At 58.3% G+C, this 19,225-nt stretch overlaps 2 protein-coding genes and 2 non-coding genes across 4 annotated transcripts in view; 3 read left to right on the top strand and 1 right to left on the bottom strand.

Annotated features, from left to right (window-relative positions):
- Positions 1–19,225, top strand: part of RNASEK (ribonuclease K) — a 278,954-nt gene that overhangs the window by 207,254 nt on the left and 52,475 nt on the right. The gene's annotated exons all lie outside the window — the stretch shown is intronic.
- On the top strand, positions 8,386–8,457 carry TRNAW-CCA (transfer RNA tryptophan (anticodon CCA)). The gene has a single exon. It is a non-coding gene; the product is annotated as a tRNA-Trp (tRNA).
- On the top strand, positions 8,919–8,992 carry TRNAT-AGU (transfer RNA threonine (anticodon AGU)). The gene has a single exon. It is a non-coding gene; the product is annotated as a tRNA-Thr (tRNA).
- Positions 9,435–15,095, bottom strand: MOGAT3 (monoacylglycerol O-acyltransferase 3). Its single transcript, XM_056863565.1, has 7 exons — positions 15,026–15,095; positions 14,216–14,323; positions 12,557–12,627; positions 11,958–12,162; positions 9,960–10,131; positions 9,684–9,868; positions 9,435–9,589 (listed from the first exon to the last, which is right to left on the bottom strand). The coding sequence occupies exons 1-7, from the start codon at positions 15,093–15,095 to the stop codon at positions 9,435–9,437; spliced, it is 966 nt and encodes a 321-aa protein (XP_056719543.1).

Raw genomic sequence — 19,225 nt, 5'->3', positions numbered from 1 at the left:
GGCTCTTAAGCAAGTCAAATGCTGCCTGGCAGCGGTCGTCCCATGCCACCTGGTAGTTAGCGGCCGTGGCCACCTGACCCCTCCCCTTGGTCTTAAGGAGGTCCGTGATCGGGAGGGCTATCTCGGCAAAATCCAGGATGAATCCCCAATAGAAATTTGCGAAGCCCAGAAATTGCTGAACTTGCTTACGGGTTCGGGGGGGGGGGTTCCCAGTCTTGGACCACCTGGACCTTCTCGGGGTCCATGATTAACCCGTTGGGAGACACTACAAACCCAAGGAAAGCAAGCTTGTCCTGATTAAAGGCACACTTGGGCAGTTTGGCGTATAGATGGTGCTCCCTCAGTCGGCGCAGTACCTCCCGCACCAACTTCCGGTGTTCCTCCGGATCCCGAGAATAGATTAAAATGTCATCCAAGTACACGATGACCCGCCGAAACAATAAATCATGTAAAATTTCATTGTTGAGTTGCATGAAGCAGGACGGCGCTCCAGACAACCCGAATGGCATCACGCTAAACTCAAAAAGACCAAAACAACATGAGAAGGATGTCTTCACCTCGTCCCCCTCCTTAATCCGAACCCGGTAATAGGCTTCCGCCAGGTCCAGTTTTGAAAATACCCTGCCTTCCTGTAACTGACTGAGGAGGTCAGGGATGAGGGGGATGGGATACGCATTCTTTTCAGTCACTGCATTGAGACCCCTGTAGTCTACACACAACCGGAGGTCCGAAGTCCCCTTCTTCTTTACAAAGAAGCAGGGTGAGGAGAATGCAGCCTTGGATGGACGGATGAACCCCCTAGCCAGATTCTTGTCCAGAAACCCCCGCAACACAGTCTTTTCCAGGGGGCTCATGGGGTAAACCCAGGCCTTGGAGGGCTTCATGTCCGCAGTGAGATCAATGGCACAGTCCGTAGTGCGGTGAGGGGGAAGTAAGTCACAGTCCTTCCCCTCAAATACGTCTATAAAGTCCTGATACTCCGGGGGTAGTGTCACGGGGGTCGCTGTCATGGCAGTCACCCTCCCCCCATCGGGCATGTCCTCCCGGCAATGCCACCGGCATTGTGGAGACTCAAATACTATTTGACGCTGCGTCCAGTCAATGCTGGGGTTGTGACCCGCCAGCCAGTTGCTTCCCAGAACCACTGGGTAAGTGATCCCAGGAGCAATGGTAAGGCTGATCTGCTCCCAGTGATCACCCACCCCCAACAATACTAGGTCAGAGCGCAAATGAACGGGACCCCCCTGTAGGTCGCTCTCATCCATCTGGCGGAAGAGCAAGGGCTGATCCAACTCCAGAGCCCCCAACTGCAATCGGTCAAACACACCCTGATCTATTAAAGTCCTGGAGAAGCCAGAGTCCAAAATGCCCACTACTGCAATTGGATCCCCTCCCCGGGGATTCTTTAACACCACTGGCACCAGTAGAGTCTCTCCCTGGTCACTCACCCAGGTCGGAACCAGCTCGTTGTCTTGCAAGGTAGCCTCCTGTGCCGGTTCAATCACAGGAAGCTGTCTTCATTTTTTGATGATGAGGCTTCTCCGGAGCAGCAGCGATGTTCACACGGAGTAGGCTCCAGGTCAGCACTTAGAGCCGCCATGCCGTGCTGGGTGGGTGTTCCCTTTGCTCTCCTTCGGTCCGGAACTCAGGGGTCGGTCGGGATTGCTCTGTCTGCCGTCTGTCCTGGGGATCCATTTGTACACTTGGCCGCGAAGTGTCCCATTCTCCCGCAACACAAACAGGCCCCCTCTTTGAAACGACGCGCCTTCACTTCCGAGAACTGCCTCGGTTCCCCTGGCCATGGTGTGCCCCCGCCGCGGCATCCCCCCTGGTTGGGCCTCGGGGGGGGGGTTCCCTCCCCGGGCGATCCTTGGCAAACTGCAAGGTAAGCTTATGGTGCTCCACTTGCCCTGCCAGCCGGATCCAGCCCTCCACTGTTTCAGGGTCACCCAGAGTCAGGCAGCCCTCCAACACTTCCCATCGCAGTCCCTCGCGAAAGTGTTGGACCTTGGTGGCCTCACTCCACTCCCTTACTTTGCACGCCAGGGATTGGAAATCTTGGACATATTCCAGTACTGTACGGGACCCTTGCCTCAATTTGCGCATGGTGATCTTGGCCCTCTCCGCCCGGTGCGGGTCCTCAAATCAGCGGTGCAGGGCTTCCAGGAAACCATTGAGGGAGCGCAAAAGTCCGGGATTAACTTCCGTTGCTGTTACTGCCCGCTCCACCGCTTCCTTCTCCAGAAGTCCGATGGCGTACCGAACTCGGGCTTCTTCGGAGGGGAAAGTCTCACCCTGGTCCTTCATGAAGCCAGAAAGTTGTAGTAAGAAGTGGGGTAACAGGGTGCAGGTTCCATCAAAGGAGATCCTCAGGTCCCGGGGGCTGTGCGTGGAGGATGAACGGGGGGGGGGGGGAGGTCGTAGCGACGATGGACGATCGGAGTCCTCGCACCGTTCCTGCTAGCGCCGTCATCTCCCTCCTTAGGGTCCCCAGCTGGTCCTGAAGCTCCCGGTTCTGCCGAGTCAGGTCGTGGTTCTGCTCCTGCAGAAGACGGCGTTCCTCTTCTTGGGGGTACGGGGTTGAGGTGACTGTAGCTCGGCCTCAGAGCGGTTCCTCATCCCTGGAGTACAGGTCCTCCAGCGGGCCTCAATATAGGAGATCGAAGTTTGGCCCCGTGGTTGATTGGTGGACGTACTGTCCGGCGATCCGCGGTGCCCCCTCTGCAAGTTCTGCGGGTCACCTTCCCGGGGTTACTTCCTCCCGGCTTGGATCTGCTCCTCTCGGGGCTGCTTCCTCCCGGGGCAGGACTGCTCCCTGCTGTTTCGACAGGCAGAGGCGTTTGTACCGCCGGATCAGTTCGGCGGATCGGGTCGAACTGGGGAACATCTTTCCCAAGAACTAACTAGTAGAAAATAAAAAAAAAGATGGATTCCAGCCTAATGTCAGGCTTCAGCAAATACACAGTGTTTCAGGCAATAGACCTTCAATCCAGGTAGAGCAGCGATTCAAAGATTTATTTCAGAAAGTCAGTGATTTCAGTAAGAGACGCGCAAGGCTGGAATACATGACAGGGGGAGTATGGATACATTTATAGGGCTGATACAATAGGGTTACAGGAACAAAGAGACAATGTAGTCGTTTCCTGCCAGTAACAACTTAAGAAAAACTGAAACAGAAACAATTATGAACAATCAGTGGAGGAGATGGCCGAGCTCTCGGCTTTGTGCGCGGGACCTGATATCAGATCGAAGTTTTACACGGGCGGGTCCCAATACAATTGTAAATCTCTGGCCGGAGCTCATGTGCAAAACTGGGGGAAGGAGTGCACGGAGAACTCCATTTTGTTTGCGGGGAAACCATATTGTTTGAGGACGGAGCTGTCAGAAGCCCTATCTGACAGGCCAGGAGGCCTTTCTGGCATTTGCCTGTGAGGGAGAGTCGGACCCTCCCCCCCCAACACAGACCCCCCCCCCACAAAGAGCCCCCCTTCCTCTTCTGGCTTAAGGAGAGTTTGGCATTGGACAGAGCTCCTTTCTAGAGGGATTCAGCGCCAAGGGGAGCCCATTCTTGCCACAACGTTGGCCCTTGAATAGGAGCCAGGAGGAACCTTGTTTTGGGTCTAGTGACAGGAACTGCAGGGCAGGAGGTCACCCCCCTCCCATGTGCAAGCCCTCCCACCAGCAACCCCCCCCCCCCGCAATTGTTGCAGTCCTCAGCTGGAGACTGATAGTAAGTTAGCTGAGCCCCTGCATATGGTTGGGGGGGGGTGTTGACTTGGGGGTTGCAAGCCTGGGGAAAACACAGCCAGGGTGTTCCAAAGTGGCATCCAGTCCATGGGGTACTGGCAGTTCCACCCTGGCCACGACACCAGGCACGTGCTCCCAGCCCCACTGTAGCAGGCCCCCTCCCCCCCACCCAGCATACTTGTTTGGAGAGTCGCCACCAGGCCGCAAAGGACCCCGGGGCCCTCCCCTGCAGCAAACTGCCCCGGCCACTCTGGATTCGGGAGTGCCCGGCCATCCCAGGCATGCATTCACACACAGCCAAGCCCAGAGACAATCACCCCTCCCACCCTGTAGAGCCCCCTCCCTTCTGCCCGCACCAATTTGCACTCCCACAGGGCGAGGTGGCGTCTGCCCCTCCTCCCTCTCCATTGCAAATGCCCAGGCAGGTCGCAGGCAAAGCCCGGGGCTCAGCTTCACCCAGCCCAGCCCAGCGCACCGCAGCCCTCTCCAGTGCCTCCTTGTCCCCTTCCCTCCTCTACCGTAGAACTAGCCCCCATTCACCCCGTCTTCCCCACCACCCCAGCTCCCCCTGCGCCAGAGGCATTGGAATGGCGCCTGCGCACCTTCTCTTCCGCTCTCCCCGCCACAGGAATGGCAAACGCTTTCGGACAGTGCAAGAGCCGCCGAAAGATGGAGCGCTGCAGGGGCACCCCCATCCTGAACCGGGGCGCAAGAGGCCTCGTGGAGTGCACGGCTGCTGGCAGAGTGGTTCAGAAGCCCGGCCCACCACAGGTTCTTGGGGCTAGCTAGGGTCATTGCGGGCGCTCTGCACATGCTCCGAGGCCCACTTCTTGCTCGCCTTGTTTCCTTGCCTCCGTGTGGGCTGAATGCCAGGGCTGGCCACCTGCTGCCTTCCTGGGGCAATTCTGTCTCCGCTGGCCAGGGGCTTCCCCTCGCGCTTCTCTCTTGCCCAGTGGCGGATCTGCTCTGAAACGAATGAGGTGTCAGCTTGGGGGGGGGGGGTCCCTAACCCGGGAGGGGCCCTGAGGCAACTCTTTTTTTTTTATTTTAATGAATGAATTTTTCAACAAAATCGATGGGAGTTTTTTTTTTAAGTGTTTGTTATTAAAATAAGGCTATTTTAGTGATGGAATCATAAGCCAATGGGTTGAAGTACATAATATTGATCTTAGAATATGCTGTAATACCCATTTCACATGGCCTCAAGATATCTCTGAAACTGGTCAGATTTCAAAATTTCCTCGGGGGCTGGCAGCGGCCGAACCCCCAGCTGTATGGGGCTCTCTGAGCTCACCATGATCTATTCACAGCCTACGTTTTGGCAACTGGATCCTTAAATCCTTCATTGGGCTTGGCTTAACAGTTCTATAGCTCAGCCCTTAGGCTGGAGCCAATTGGGACCATAAAAAGACATCTGAATTCTCAGTTCAGGCTGCACCGGTCTGACCACCCTGTTCTCTGCCATTTGGGCCTCGAGGTCCTTGCAAGGGCAGCAAGGCCCTTTGGACCCTGTCAGATGTTGCTGGTTGCAAAGGGGGCCCATGGACACTTCAAGCTTCAGGGTCCCCAAAATGTCGGTCCACAACTGCTCTTGCCCCCTGCCCCCTCCGGGACCTGTGGCCCTTCTCCTCCTCTTGCTTCTGCCCTTCCGAGGGGCCACAAAACTGCCCTCCTTCATGACCGTGGTTCCCCGCCAATGCTCTGCTCCTTTTGCTGACCCTCATTTCTGCTGCTCTTTTGGGGAGGGGGGTCCTTCAGCCTCTTTCTTCCTCCTGCCTCTCCTTGCTGGCTTGACTCTCTTTCTTGGGATGATGCCTCCCCCACCCCCTGCAGGCGGTTCTGTCCAGCTTTCCTCTCCTGTGTGGGGTCTCCCTCTCCCCCTCTTGTTTACACACAAACACCCCCCCATCTTTTGTAATCGGGTTTTTTTTAGCTCCTTGTTGCTTGTCCTGCCCCCCCCCTCTTCCTGGTCCCCCTTCAGAGAGTCCACCTGGTGCAGTGGAGAGGGGCTGGAATACTGGCCGGCCAGGGCCTGAATCCCTCCGTGCCATGGAGGCTGGCGGGGTGACTGGATCACAAACCCCACTCATGGGATTGTTGCCAGAAAATGGCGGGTGGGGGGAACAGGGAACTATACTCAGCCTGGAGAAGAAGAGGTTGGTGATGACCCTCTGTAGATGTGTGTGTGTGTAAAGTGCTCTCAAGTCACAGCAGACTTATGGCGACCCCTTTTTGGGGTTTTCAAGAGGGCAGGAGTCATAATGGATTGGAATTACAGGTGGGGAGATACCAGTGGGCTAGTAGGAAACACCTTTCAACCATCAGGGCAGGTGTGGTAGAATCGGCTGCCCAGGGATGGGGGGGCGGTCCTCCCTCCTTGGAGGTGTTTGAGGGGAGATTGGGGGTCCTTGGTCAGGGATGCTTGATGTGAGTGTGTGTGGGGGAGGTTGGACTGGCTGGTTCCAGCTTTTTCACTTTCAGTTCTATGCTGCTACCTTCTCGTCTGCTTTGGGCCCCCACTGGGAAGAAAAGCCTGAGACAGGCACCGGCCTGCTTCCGATCCCGCGGGTACCTCCCGGGCTCCCTGCTAGCACCGGCCTCGGCCATGCTTCCTCTCACCGAGGTCCACGCCACTCCCCTGGACCCCTTCCAGGCCCTCCGAGTCCTCGACTGCCTCCTGAGGGCAGCACAAGCTATGCCGGACTGAGCCTTTGCCTATGGACTCCCTCTTGTCCATGTTGGCAGGGACAATGGGCAGTAGGCCCAGCCCTGAGAACCAAGGTAATGCTGGACTTGGAGAACCTAAGAACGGCCCAGCTGGATCAGACCTGTGGTCCCAGCGGCCCGGCATCCCAGCTCACACAGTGGCCAACCAGTTCCATGACGACATGTAAATATGTTCAGTTAGTCAGAAGTTTGGACATTAGATCAAACTGATCAAGTTGACAGCTAGGGTCATGTGACTGAGCTAGCCTGAACCGGCTTGAACGGCCAGAAAAGGGAATTTCCAGTCTGACTCAGAATGACTCAGCTAAGAATGTGATTGGTTAACAATATAGCTGTAAATGTATATAAGTTCATGTCATACATACAGAAGTGTGGTGGTAGAAAAGCTGATGTATTGGCGAAGCAGTTTGTTGCTCAGAACTGCAAACTGGACTGTGTAAATACTGTAAATAAATTGTACATAGCAGAACTGGTGTGGACTGAAGTTGCTGCCAGGTGTACTCCTGCATTCCAGCTAAGCTGTGCGCTTCATTCCATGGGAGGGGCCACGACAGGGGCACAGAGGTGGAGGGCTTGCCCCAGAGTGCCCTCCTGGCACGGCTCTTCAGACGGACTGCCCCTCAATGGGGCAGCTCCCTTTATCCACTGGGGCCGGTTGCCACTGCGGGACCTCTCCTCCACGAATCTGTTGAATCCCCCTTTGAAGCCTCCTGTCCCTGCCTGAGGCCACCACCACGTCCTCTGGCGGCCAGTTCCACGTTTTAGTCACTCGCTGTGTGGAGAAGTGTTTCCTTTTCTTTGTCCTGAATCTACTGCCCGTCAGCTTCTTTGCCTGCCCTCGAGTTTAAACTACTGCAAGTCCAAGGAACGCTAGCCTGCTGTGTTCAGGATATGTACTGAGTGTAGGGAAAGGGAACTGTGTGTTTTCACTTTTTACTTATTCCCTGTTCAGCCCAAATACTCGAAAAGAACAGGGGTATTCTTTCACTCATTCATTTAGTAGACTGCCTTATTCTTTGAACGCTGTCTTATATTTTGAACGCCTGTTTGGCCTTGCTATCTGAAGTGCAGTAAAGGGGGAAGGCAGCAGGTAAGTTGACCATCCCTGGAGCGTGACTGTTCAACAACTATTCCACAGCTAGCTGGCAGGAAGAAAGTAGGCAGAGCAACACCCAGGTGGAGCCTCAAAGCACCTGTGCAGGTACAAAGTGCTCAAGGCCCTGCTCTGCTTAGGGGGAGAGACTCTCAGGGAAGTGGCCCAAGGAGCGAGGAAGGGGGCAGTGCCTCTGAGCGAAGACGTGGGGAGGCGGTGGGGTGTCTGACCTCTTGGGACCAACCTGAAGGATCAAGGAAGTGGTGCCAGTCAACATCAAGTCCAGCAGACACCACCCCCCACCGGTCCAGGAAGGCTTCTGCTGGGAGAGCGGTGTGTGGGGGGGAGCCAGGCCTCTCACCCTGACCTACCTTTCAAGGGTGCTGTGAGGAGGAGAAAACGCAGGAGAGGAGAAAGATGGCAGGCCACCTCGGCCCCCCTTGGGGAGGCAGGAAAGGGCATTGATAAAGAATAAGAAAATCTTGCCAGGCCTAAGGGTGCCCCCAAATTCCTGGTGGGGTTTTTTGGTTACAGAACAGTGTTGCTCCCCCAGCAGCCTTGTGAAGCACATGGTTGCACCCCCAGTCCTTACTGACCAAGAGCCACCCCCCCACCCCCAATCAGGGCAGGCCCAGCTGGGCAGGGAGGCCACTTGCCAGGAGAGCCTTCCTGGAAGGGCACCCGCCACACTCCCTTTCACCCCCCCATGAGGGGGAGCTGGAGTCCCGGCACAGTCCTGGGGGTGGGGGTGGGGCGGGCAGTGGAGACACAGCCAGGAGAGCAGCACTGGCCTGTGGGAGGGAGCAGAGGGAGCAGCTGACCTCGTGGCGCAACGGTAGCGCGTCTGACTCCAGATCAGAAGGTTGCGTGTTCAAATCACGTCGGGGTCAGGGGTCAGGGCTCTCCCGCGGCCTCTTTTGCTGTCGGGCGAGCAGCGCCTCTGCACGAGGCCCGGCATGCGTGTTTTACCCTCTCCACGTGTTCAGGGTCCGCCTGCTGGAAAGCTGCTGCGGCTGTCCCGCACCTCCCCCCCCCCGCGGCTGGCGGTGGGCCCGGCTGCCTGGCCGCGAGGCCCCCGGGACCCATTAGCGCTTTGGGCAGCCGCCAGCTCATTAGCCACCCCCCCCCCGCCGCGGACAAGCGCCCCATTGACGAGAGAAGGGGAGGAGCGCCTCTCCCCCCCCCGCTCATTCAGAGAACTCGGCGGCGCGGAAAGGGCGCCCGCCGGCCACGGACGGGGGAAGGGGGGGGCGCGGAGCGTGCAGGCGGCGCGGGGCAGAGACCGGCCGCTCCTCAGCAGGCGGCTCCCCCAGCCAGCAGGCAAGAGCGGTAGGGGGCGGGGCGGGGCGGTGCCGCCGTGGCTCAGTTGGTTAAAGCGCCTGTCTAGTAAACGGGAGATCCTGGGTTCGAATCCTAGCGGTGCCTGGGAGAGAGGGTCCCGCCTTCCCTTCCATTTTAGTCCTCTCGCCCCCACGAGGTGGCCTGCCATCTTTCTCCTCCCCACGGGGCAAGGCACTGCTGAAGCTTGGCGGTGACAGACGCCGGCTAAAGGAAGGCCTGAAGGGGGCGGGGGCTCAGAGCATACGCAGAGAGCCCCACGAAAGAAAGGAACGGATGGCGTTAAGGGGCGCGTAATCCGCAGGGGCCCCCCGCCGCGAGCACTTCCCGATGTACCCTTCCCTCCCCTTCCCCTCCCGGGCACAAACGGGCAGGGGGGGCTCCCTGGCAGCTGCAGAGCCGCCCCCGCTTTCTGCGTCCGTTTTGCGCGCAAGCCCCCTGCCCGCAGCCCCCCCCCCCCGGCGAGGCGCCGAGCAGAGAGGCGTTGTTCCCACGAGCGGCTTTATTGGGTCGGGGGGAGAAGGGGGGGCTACATGACGACGAGCTGGGCCGAGGGGTCGAGGCCGCAGCGGCCCTTGTGGGCCTCGAAGAGGGCGCGCAGGGCCGCCACGTAGAGCCGGTGGTAGTGGGCGACCTCCTCCTCCGTGGGCGACGGACGGCGCGGCACCGGGATGGGCGTCCCCACTGCGGAGACAGGAGACAGGGCTGCTGGTGGGCGGGGGGCGGCGGCGGCGGGAGGGGCTTGGGGAGCCCCGCCCCCGCCCCGCCCCCTCCTTACCCACGACGGTGATGGGGGCGGCGAAGGGCAGGAGCCCCCAGGAGGCGCCGCGGAAGAGGCAGGGCGCGAAGCCGGCGCGCTCCTGGAAGGCGCGCTGCAGCCGCCGGCCCAGGCTGCCCTCGGCCAGCTGCAGCTGCCGGAAGATGTCCGTCTCGCCGAAGGAGTACACCGGCACCAGGTCGGCCCTGCGGGGGGGGGGGGAGCGGGATCAGGGCGGGCCGGGCGGGGGCGCGGGCCCTTCGGCCCCCTTCGCCCGGCCCGGCCGGCCCTTCTTACCCGTGCTGCAGCGCCAGGCGCACGAAGCCGCGCCGGCCCTGCAGAAGGACCCGCTGCTCGCCGGGCGCGCAGTTCAGCGACTCGGCCGCGCCGCCCACCACGATGACCACGGCGTGGCCCGGGCCCCCCCGCAGCACGAAGTCCAGCGACCGCTTGCTGACCGGCACCATCCCTGGAGGCACAGAAGGGGCGGGGGGGGGGGGTCAGGGCCTCCTGCCCCGCAGAGCGCGCCGGGCCAGCCCTGGCCTCCCTTAGGGGAGGGCGCCTGGGCTGCTGCCACGCGCTCTGCCTGGGGCGGCCCTTGACATGGCTCAGCACATTGTCGAAGGCTTTCACGGTCACAGTTCATTGGTTCTTGTAGGTTAGCCGGGCTGTGTGACCGTGGCCTTGGCATTTTCTTTCCTGACGTTTCGCCAGCAGCTGGGGCCGGCGTCTTCAGAGGAGTAACACTGAAGGACAGTGTCTCTCAGTGTCAAGTGTGTAGGAAGAGTAATGCATAGTCAGAAAGGGGTTGGGTTTGAGCTGAATCATTGTCCTGCAAAAAGTAACAAAGGTCATGTACTAATCATTGTCCTGTAAGTATCCAGATAATGTGCTAATGAGGGTGTGGTATGTTAATATGGAACCATTGTATCCTGAAGTGATCCAAGACACTGAAAGACTGGACAATTCTACCAACTATTTTGTCAGATTACACAGAGAAGCCATTGAAATTCATAAACATCAGCACAACTTTAACAGAAAAGAAGAGAGTTTAAGAATGAATAAGGCTTGGCTTCCTATCCTGAAAACCTCCAGACTAACAAAGACTACAGTCCACAATAGCCATGCAGATTAGCTTTGGATTTCACACATTAACAGAACACTTCAGGATGCAATGGTTCCATATTAACATACCACACCCTCATTAGCACATTATCTTGATACTTACAGAACAATGATTAGCACATTACCTTTGATACTTTTTGCAGGACAATGATTCAGCTCAACCCAACCCCTTTCTGACTATATATTACTCTTCCTACACACTTGACACTGAGGAAATGCTCTGTCCTTCAGTGTTATTCCTCTGAAGATGCCTGCCACAGCTGCTGGCAAAACGTCAGGAAAGAAAATACCAAGGCCACGGTCACACAGCCCAGATAACCTACAAGAACCAATGGCTCAGAACTCCCACCGGCCCGCAATGCAGTAGCTGCCACCAGGGGACGGCCTCCTCCTGGCTGGGCCACAGTTTCCCTGGCTGTTTGTTTGCGGGGCCCCTTCCACCTGCCCTTCAGCCGCCTCCAGGTGGGCCAATGGAAGGGCCACCTGGGGGACTGTCCCATCGCCAAAGACCCTCTGGATGCAGCCTTCCATGAAATAGGATTGGCCAGGCAGGCAGGAGAGCGCCTCTGCCCCCTGCCCACCAAAGCTGGGGAGTCCCCCTTGCCTTCTGCAGCCAGGCAGGCCCTGGGGTGGGGGGTGGGGAAGGACTCTTCCCTTGACTCCCAGGAGACTGTGATGAGGCCCCGCTGTTGTGCTGCAGTCTCCTTTGTCCTGGGTGTGTGGGTCTTGTGGGGCTACAGCGGGGAGGGGGTTGTGGCCACTAGCGAATTGCCACCACGTCCTGTCAATTTATCGCTTTTGTGTTTTAGTCTTAATTTTAAGGTGCTCTAAGTACCCTGGGGAAGGCCAGAAATGCAGAATTAGGAGAGGCTCTGCTGTTCTGCAAATGCCAAATTGGAACTTGCTGGCCGTGGCCCTAGTGTGGCCTCCCCTTCTTCACCACAGGGGAGTCAGGCCCTCGCCCCACAGGCTTCTGCCCACATGAAGTGGCTTCTGGAGAGGCCACCCTCTGGTCTCCTCTGACCGGCAGCAGCTCTCCCCAACCTGAGAGATGTTTTCTCATCCACCTGTGCCCTGAGACATGCTGCCGGGGACTGAACCTGGGATCTTCTGCGTGGCGAGCGGACGCTCTGCCCCGGAGCCACAGCCCCTCCCAGCGACGCGGCCTACCTGAGCTCATCATGTACTCGCGGTACACGGGCATGTGGAAGAGCCCGCTGAGGAGGCCGAGGTGGGACTTGAGGCCAGGGAAGGTCCGAGAGAAGTCCGTCGCCTCTGTGCAGAAGGCAGAGAAAGCTCCTGCACAGATGATGCCGTGGGGGTGGGAGCCCAGCACGTAGTTCCGGGTGGGGGGCAGCTCAGCCGTCTTCACCAGCTGCAAGTCAGAGAATGGGGTGGGGCCGGCTTTACTGGCCTTGCTGAGCACCCCGGCTGCATCGGGACCTCACCCCTAGAACAACCCCCCTATCCTCCATTTGTGGTAGAAGCCACGGCAGAGGGGGCCTGGAAGGGGCGGCGCTCCTGAGTCCCTGCCCGGATCTGCCCTGGCCTCCCCTTGCTAGCAACCCCTCGGGGTCTCTCCCCCCAGCACCCGGCTCTTTGCCAGGCCATGAGCAAAGGCCCCTCCTTCCCCTTATCCATCGAGTGCCTTCCCCTTATCCATCGAGTGCAGAATCCCCTCTGGATTTGCTCTAGCCCCCAGTCCCAGTAAAGGAGCACCCCAGTGTTATATCAGCAGATGGATGCTTCCCCCCCCTCTCTTTTCCTACCTTGATGGGGAAATAATCCCTGTGGAGCCGCCAGAGATGCCACTTCCTCATCCAGTCGCTTCGGCGGCCACCTGCAGAGCAAGAGTCGGGCAGGTCACCGGCAGCAGTGTCCTATCCCTTGGGAGCTAGCCTGAGATACTTGTGCAAATCCTGCCTTCTTTCCTTGTGGACGTGGTCCTTGCAGTACTTAAGGGCAGCTTTTTGGGATGTTCCATACAGTGTCTTTATAGCATGAGATAAGTCTTAGCTGACTTCAGCTGAAGCAGCGTGCGCAGCTTATTGCGAATGAAAACACTGATGCTTACTGATGCTGCCCATGGCAAATGGTCCCCTTTGTCCCCCCACTAGCCTGGGAGGGAGCTCGCACCCGTCAGCGTCTCCCTAGCCTTGTCGCCAGTCCACAACAGCACTTCTGGACAGTTGCCTGTGATTCTGGAGCAAACAGCTGGAGCTTAAGAAGGCTCTGGGTTGACCGGTTTGGGCAACCCTCCGAAGCACAGCAGGGAGATGGCGGCGAATGCGCACACAGGCGATGGCTGCCCCCTGCGTGCCGAACAGCTGTGGGGAGCAGCAGAAAGTGTCTGAACGAGGGCTTCAGAGGGGGGCGCCCCAGCTCTGCTTGACAAACAGCCCACAGGAACCCTGGTGTCAAACTAATGGATCTCCCAACAACGCGGCATTCTTCCAACCAGCCGGAGACACTGACATTAGGCTGATTTTAACAAAAGGAATCATGGGTGGGGAGTCAGGGAACTGAAGGTCAGGAAGAAGACTGATAGTGAAGGGGGGTGATCGTGCGCTGGGAGGAGGCAGCCCTCGGGGACAGTTTTGGAAAAGGGGGCTCCCACCTCGCCAGCCTTCAGGAGCAACAAGCAGCGGCTGGTATGATTTGCACGGTTCCCTTTCAGTTTGTGGCACCTGAGGATGACGTGGGCAGGGCCCTTGGAGAGGTGAGGCCAACCACCCGTGTCCTCAGCAATCAAGTGGCACCGGCCTTCAACTGCCCTTTCTGTGAGACAGCCCCGGCAGGGTAGGCAAGGCCCTTCTGCTCTGGGCATCAGCCAGGCAGGGCGGTCGCCAGGCAAAGAGGATCCACAGGGGTGGAGGACAGAGTCCAGAGCCCCCCCCCCCAACTCAGTCCAAAGGTTTCCAAGGGAGGCCTCGTCTTAGAGGAGCCGCATCGGCATTCGTGGGCAACTGTGGTGACGCTCAGGGGTGGGGGAGGCTGGCTCAGGAGAGATCAAGGTTGCCCTGCCTGCCCGCCCACCAGGGCTTGCGTAAACCCTCCCTGTGACTGTGCAGCTGGGCGCGTCCTCCCATCTCACCACTCTGACTGGCTCTCTTCTTGCCAGATGTCGTCCTCACCCAGACTCTGCCCCATCGTCACATGCTGAGCTCTTGGCTGACCTCCTTTTGTAACAACCTGTCTGCCCTCCTGTGGGTTGTGCCCTGTGCGTGTCATGCCCGGCACCTGTGGGTCAAGGCGGCCCCTCCCCAGAGCTGGGGCCAACACCTGGCATGCCTCCCTTTCACAGGAGCGGGGCTGCTGTCCTTAGATTGGCATCCCGGTGAGCAACCGTTTGGTGGCCAGGTGCCTGGCTCAGCTTGGCCTTGGCTTTGGCTTGCTGGGGTGGGTTTGGGGCGATGGGGGCAACTCACCTCGCTCTGGGGTCTCCCAGTCCATGATCCACCAAGCACAGTAGAGGACTGTGATAGACCAGTATGAGGTGAAGAGCAGGCCGACCAGGAGGCTCGTGAAGAAGATGCCTGTGGTGGGGAGACCAGAGGTGGGGTGAGGAGGGCTCCTGTCCTGGGGTGGGATGGGGGACCATGACTGACTGCGGCTTCATTTGGAGTGTTCACTTAACTCCACTGATCGTCAGCCTTTGTCCTCCAGACTGGAGTGGAGTCCAAAGTTGAAAAACCAGGCAAAGCAGGCCAGTATAAATTGTGCTCTCTTAGTGTTTGTTATCATCATGGTTTTGTTTATATGGTGAACCACCTTGCGTTCCACAAGGTAGAAAGGGGGCTAAGAAATGTTTTAAGTGAAACGTAATAAATAAGCATAATAACTAACATAAAGGATAACAAATGATTGAAAAAAATACAATAAGACACAGAATAAAAATGCAATAAAACTTGATATCAACACACATAGAGAGGGATGCTACCATCACCCCCGGGGGAGGGGGTGCCTGCTGGCCGGTCTGGTCAGCCCTGGAGTCTCAGCAGGGTCAGCCCTGGTTACTACTTAAGAGACACCACCAAGGAAGCCCAGGGCTGCGCCTCGAGGGCGCTTCCCACCACCAACAGTCCCCCCCACACCCACCCACCACGATTATAAAAACTGAGACCTGCGCCCGTGACCCCCTGAAGGGCTGCTTTCATGCGTTGGGGGGGGGGGCTGAAGGGCCACATCTGGTTCGCCCCCGGGGACCCTGCCTACCTGGTCAGGCGCCTGGTACCTACCGAAGAAGAGGAAGGTGAACACCCACTGGAGCACGCTGAGGGCCGCCAGGCGCGGGTGGGCGGGGGCCATGGTGGTCGTGGCCGGCGGCGGGGCCCCCGCAAGAGCCGGGTGGGGCGAGGGCCGTGGAGGGGCGAGGGGCTGCGGGCGCCTCCCCGGGTGCCGACCTGCCCGTCTCCGCGCCGCCCTTTGGCCCGGCTGCTGCTGCTGCTGCTGCCGCGGCGGCTGATAAGGAGCTCCGGCGGAGGCGGAGGGCGGCGGCCCTGGGGGGCCGGCAGGGCGCGGCCAGGGGAGAGCGCCGCGTTCCCCCGCGGCACCGCCCCTGCTCCCCTGGCTGGGCCAGCAGCAGCACCGCCACCCCAGAGCATGTGCAGAGCGCCGCTCTCTGGCCACCGCCTCCCTGAGCAGGGGCGTCCTCCCCGTCACCCCCACTGCCCAGGCGCCTTGTCTGCCGGCCCCCAGATGCCTCTCCTGTCCGCCCCGCCGTAAGACGCCCCCCCGGGCAGAGTCGGGCCCTTGGACCGGCACCCCGCCCCAGTGGCCGCTTCGGGGCCTCGCGGGCGGCTTGGGCTCCCCCCCCCCCGAGAAGCTGGGGGCCGTCGCTGGTCTCAGCCCCCTCTCTGCCGGAGGGCGCCGAGAAGGGGCGGGCCCTTCGGCGGGAGGCGTGGGGGGAGGGGGCTGCTGCTTAGACCCGCGCTGCGCCCCGCCGCGAGCCCTTGCCGACGGCAGCCGGCGAGGCGGGGGGGAACGCCCGGGGTCCGGTTTCTGCGGGCGGAGGGGGGGCGGCAGTCGCGCCGGGAGTCTCGGTCTCGCAAGCCGGTTGGCAAGAGCCGCGCCTCCCTTGCCTCGCGGAGGGTCATGGGCGGCCAGCAGCGCCCCGGCGGGCCCCGGACCGTCGCGCCCCACTCAGGACTGGCGGCCGCCGCCGCCGCCGCCGGGGGGGGGGGTCGGGGAGCTGGAGGCCTCTGCGCTTCTTCGCTCCCCCCCCCCCGCCAAATCCTTCGCCGGCAACGAGGTGCGCCCGCCAGCCGTCGCCTGGATTGCTGCCAGGCCCTCCCGGGGGGGCGGCCCTGGAACCTCCTACCCGGAAACTGCGACCGCTCCAGCCTGCTGTCCGGGGCTGGCTGGAGACGCCTTCCCGGGCTGCCCGTCTGTTGCCCAGCTGACGTCAAGGTGCTGGTGCTGGCTGCGAAAGCCCGTCGCCACCCAGGACCCACACGTCGGAAGGGCCCGCTCCACCCACGTGTCCCCGTGCGCCAACTGCAGTCTGTCGGGTTCCCCCCCCCCCGCCGCCGCCGCCCCCCCCCCCCATCTGGCATCGACCAGAGGCCGGGCCTTTTCTGTCTGCTCTGTGGAGGTGAGAGGGGGCCCCCTGGTTGGAGATCTTCAGGAGGCGGGGCTTGGAGGGAGGGGTTGAACTGGTAGGTATCTTTGCGGGGGAGGGGAGATCTGGAGCCAGCCATCATCGTTTTGGTTTTAGTCGGTGGTGGTTTGTACTATTCTTGTAAACTGCCTTGTACAAGAGAAAGGGTGGGATATTGATGTGTTATATATATATATATATATATAATAAATTACCTGTAGGAGCCCTGGCTGGAGTGTGTGTGTGGGGTGTTCCTGAAGAGGGCTTTCCCAGCTGAGCAGCCTCCCCTTAGGTTCAGGGGAGGGGCTGTGGCTCAGTGGGCGAGCTTCTGGTTGGTGCGCGGAAGGTCCCTGGCAGGATAAAAGAGCCAGTGTCCAGTAGCAGCCCCTTAAAGACCAACAAAATTTCTGGCAGGGTCTGAGTTTTCATGAGCCACGGCTCCCTTCTTCAGATACAGCTAGAATGTGAGTCCATCTATCCTTAAGTAGAGACAAGTGAATTAGACACACAATGGCAGTGAAAATGTCACAAACAAGTAAATGACATTGGCAGAAGTGATTGGATTAGGTGCAATATGCAGAAGGGTAGTAGGTGTGGAGAAATCAGCATTGGTTATGAGACAGGAATCCCAGATCTCTATTCAGACCAGAAGAATGCATTGTCTTGAGCATCATTATTAGTTGTAATGCAGCAGTCTCTCTTTCTAATCTCCCTTTGAAATCCCTTTGTAAGAGAACTGCCACTCTTAAATCAGCAACTGAATGTCCTGGAAGGTTAAAATGTCCCCCCCCCCCACTGGTTTCTGAATGTTGTGGTTCCTGATGTCAGATTTACATCCATCTAATCTTTGTCACAAGGACTGGCCTGTTGGTCCAGTGTTGAGGGTGGAAAGGCATTGCTGGCAGGTGATGGCATAAATCATGTTAAAAGATGAGCAGGAGTATGAACCTGAGATAGTGTGGCTGACTGTTTCTGGGCCCAGTGATGGTGTTGCTGGGATCTATATGAGAGCAAAGTTGGCATCTCGGTTTGTTGCCGGCCTCGGTACCAGCCCGTACTACCGTTGCCGGCCCGTGCTACCGTTTAGGTAGTTTATCATTGCAGGTGAGAAGTTGTTTTAGATTAGCAGTAAGCAAAAAAGGGTCGCCCCCCGCCAGTGCCTTAGCGAGGGAAGTTGCACAATCCAGCATTGGGTGTAGACCTTTAATAATGCATTGGACTGGCTTGCTTTGTGAACTGTATGTGACCACCAGAGGTGTTCTGTTGTCATTTTCCTTGAGCTTGTAGCAAGCTGTGCCTGGGTATCATCCTGGCCTTTCCAATCATCTTTCTTACCATATCAGCAGGATATTGTAGTTGCAAAAATGCCTGCTGTAGTTTAAGTGAGTATCTCTGCCTGAGGGGTTGGAGCAGATCATGCGGCTACTGCGTAGGGCTCAGTTACAGACAGTGGACTGTTTGATATGGTTGGGGTGGTAGCTGGAGAAGTGTAGACAGGTTTGCCGGCCTGTCAGTTTCCAGGATAATGTGGCGCTTGTGTGTCCCTTGTGTGTCTGTACTGTGGTGACCAGGAAGTGCCCGTAATCATGCCCAAGGCTGCAGCTGTGTGCCTCTGGCCTTGGAGCCAATGACCGTGCAAGCATCCCACCCCCCCAGGAAGGAACATCTTTGCTGGGGCCCCAAAGCCTTCTCCAAGGCAAGCACGCCGACCATGCGCCTACCCTGTCACAAATAGGAGCACTGCAACCTTTTTGACTGCTGAGCCCATGGGAATGATGTCATTCTTAGCACAGGTGCGCCTTTCATGTGTATCCTTACACGTGTGGACTGTCTAACCTGGGTTCGGGACACTCACCCAAAACCGCGACCAATTTGTGGGAACTTAAGCTCCGTGTCAGGATGAAACCTCTTCCTTCTTCTGCCTCCTGGCTCTCCTGGAAGACTGAAACCCTTGCCAGTGAGGGGGAGCAGAACCTTTACCTGGTTTAGGAACCTTTACCTAGATTGTGGGGCAAGCAAGCTCCAAGCGCCTCCGACAGGCTGCCAGTAATGGCAAAACAACCAGATCTTTTCCAAAGCGAGGTTGAGAATTTATTGTGGGATACAGGATCAGAAAAGGTACTCAAGCACAAGAAGAGTGAAACTAGCATTCAGAAGGGCCTTTGCGCATGAGGAGTTAGGGGAGAGAAACAGAAAGGGAGTGAGCGCCAGGCCTCTGGGTGAGAGAGGGTTCTGTGCTGGGAACGGCCACAGGGAGGGGGCGGGAGAGCCGGGGATTGTAAAGAAGGGGAGAGTTTTTCAGAGAAAAGGAGGGACGAGTCCACTCTGGCCAAAGAGGAGGAATTTACCTCTCAGTCTGCTGAAACAAGCCCCCAGGTGCAGAGCGGTAAGCTTCAGTACTGCAGTCAAAAGCTCTGCTCACAACCTGAGTTCAATCCCGACAGAAGTCGGTTTCAGGTAGCCAGCTCAAGGTTGACTCAGCCTTCCATCCTTCCGAGGTCAGTAAAATGAGTACCCAGCTTGCTGGGGGTAAAAGGAAGATGACTGGGGAAGGCACTGGCAAACCACCCTGTAAACAAAGTCTGCCTAGTAAACGTCAGGATGTGACATCACCCCATGGGTCAGGAATGACCCGGGGCTTACACAGGGAATCTTTACCTTTTTTTTACAGTCTGCTGAAGCAAGGTCAAGAGCATTTTCTGTTTTGAAGATCCAGAAATGGAGGGTAGGCGATTTAGGCAGAGTTTCTAAAGGTCCTGGGAAATAATAAAAGGCTAAGACAGCAGAGGGGCATTATCACGTGGTGGGGAAAGGTCCCAGAGAAGGAAAAGCAGAGTTG

Source organism: Euleptes europaea, chromosome 18, assembly GCF_029931775.1.
Source record: "Euleptes europaea isolate rEulEur1 chromosome 18, rEulEur1.hap1, whole genome shotgun sequence".
Classification (NCBI taxonomy): Eukaryota; Metazoa; Chordata; class Lepidosauria; order Squamata; family Sphaerodactylidae; genus Euleptes; species Euleptes europaea.
This window is presented reverse-complemented; position numbering and strand designations above follow the sequence as displayed.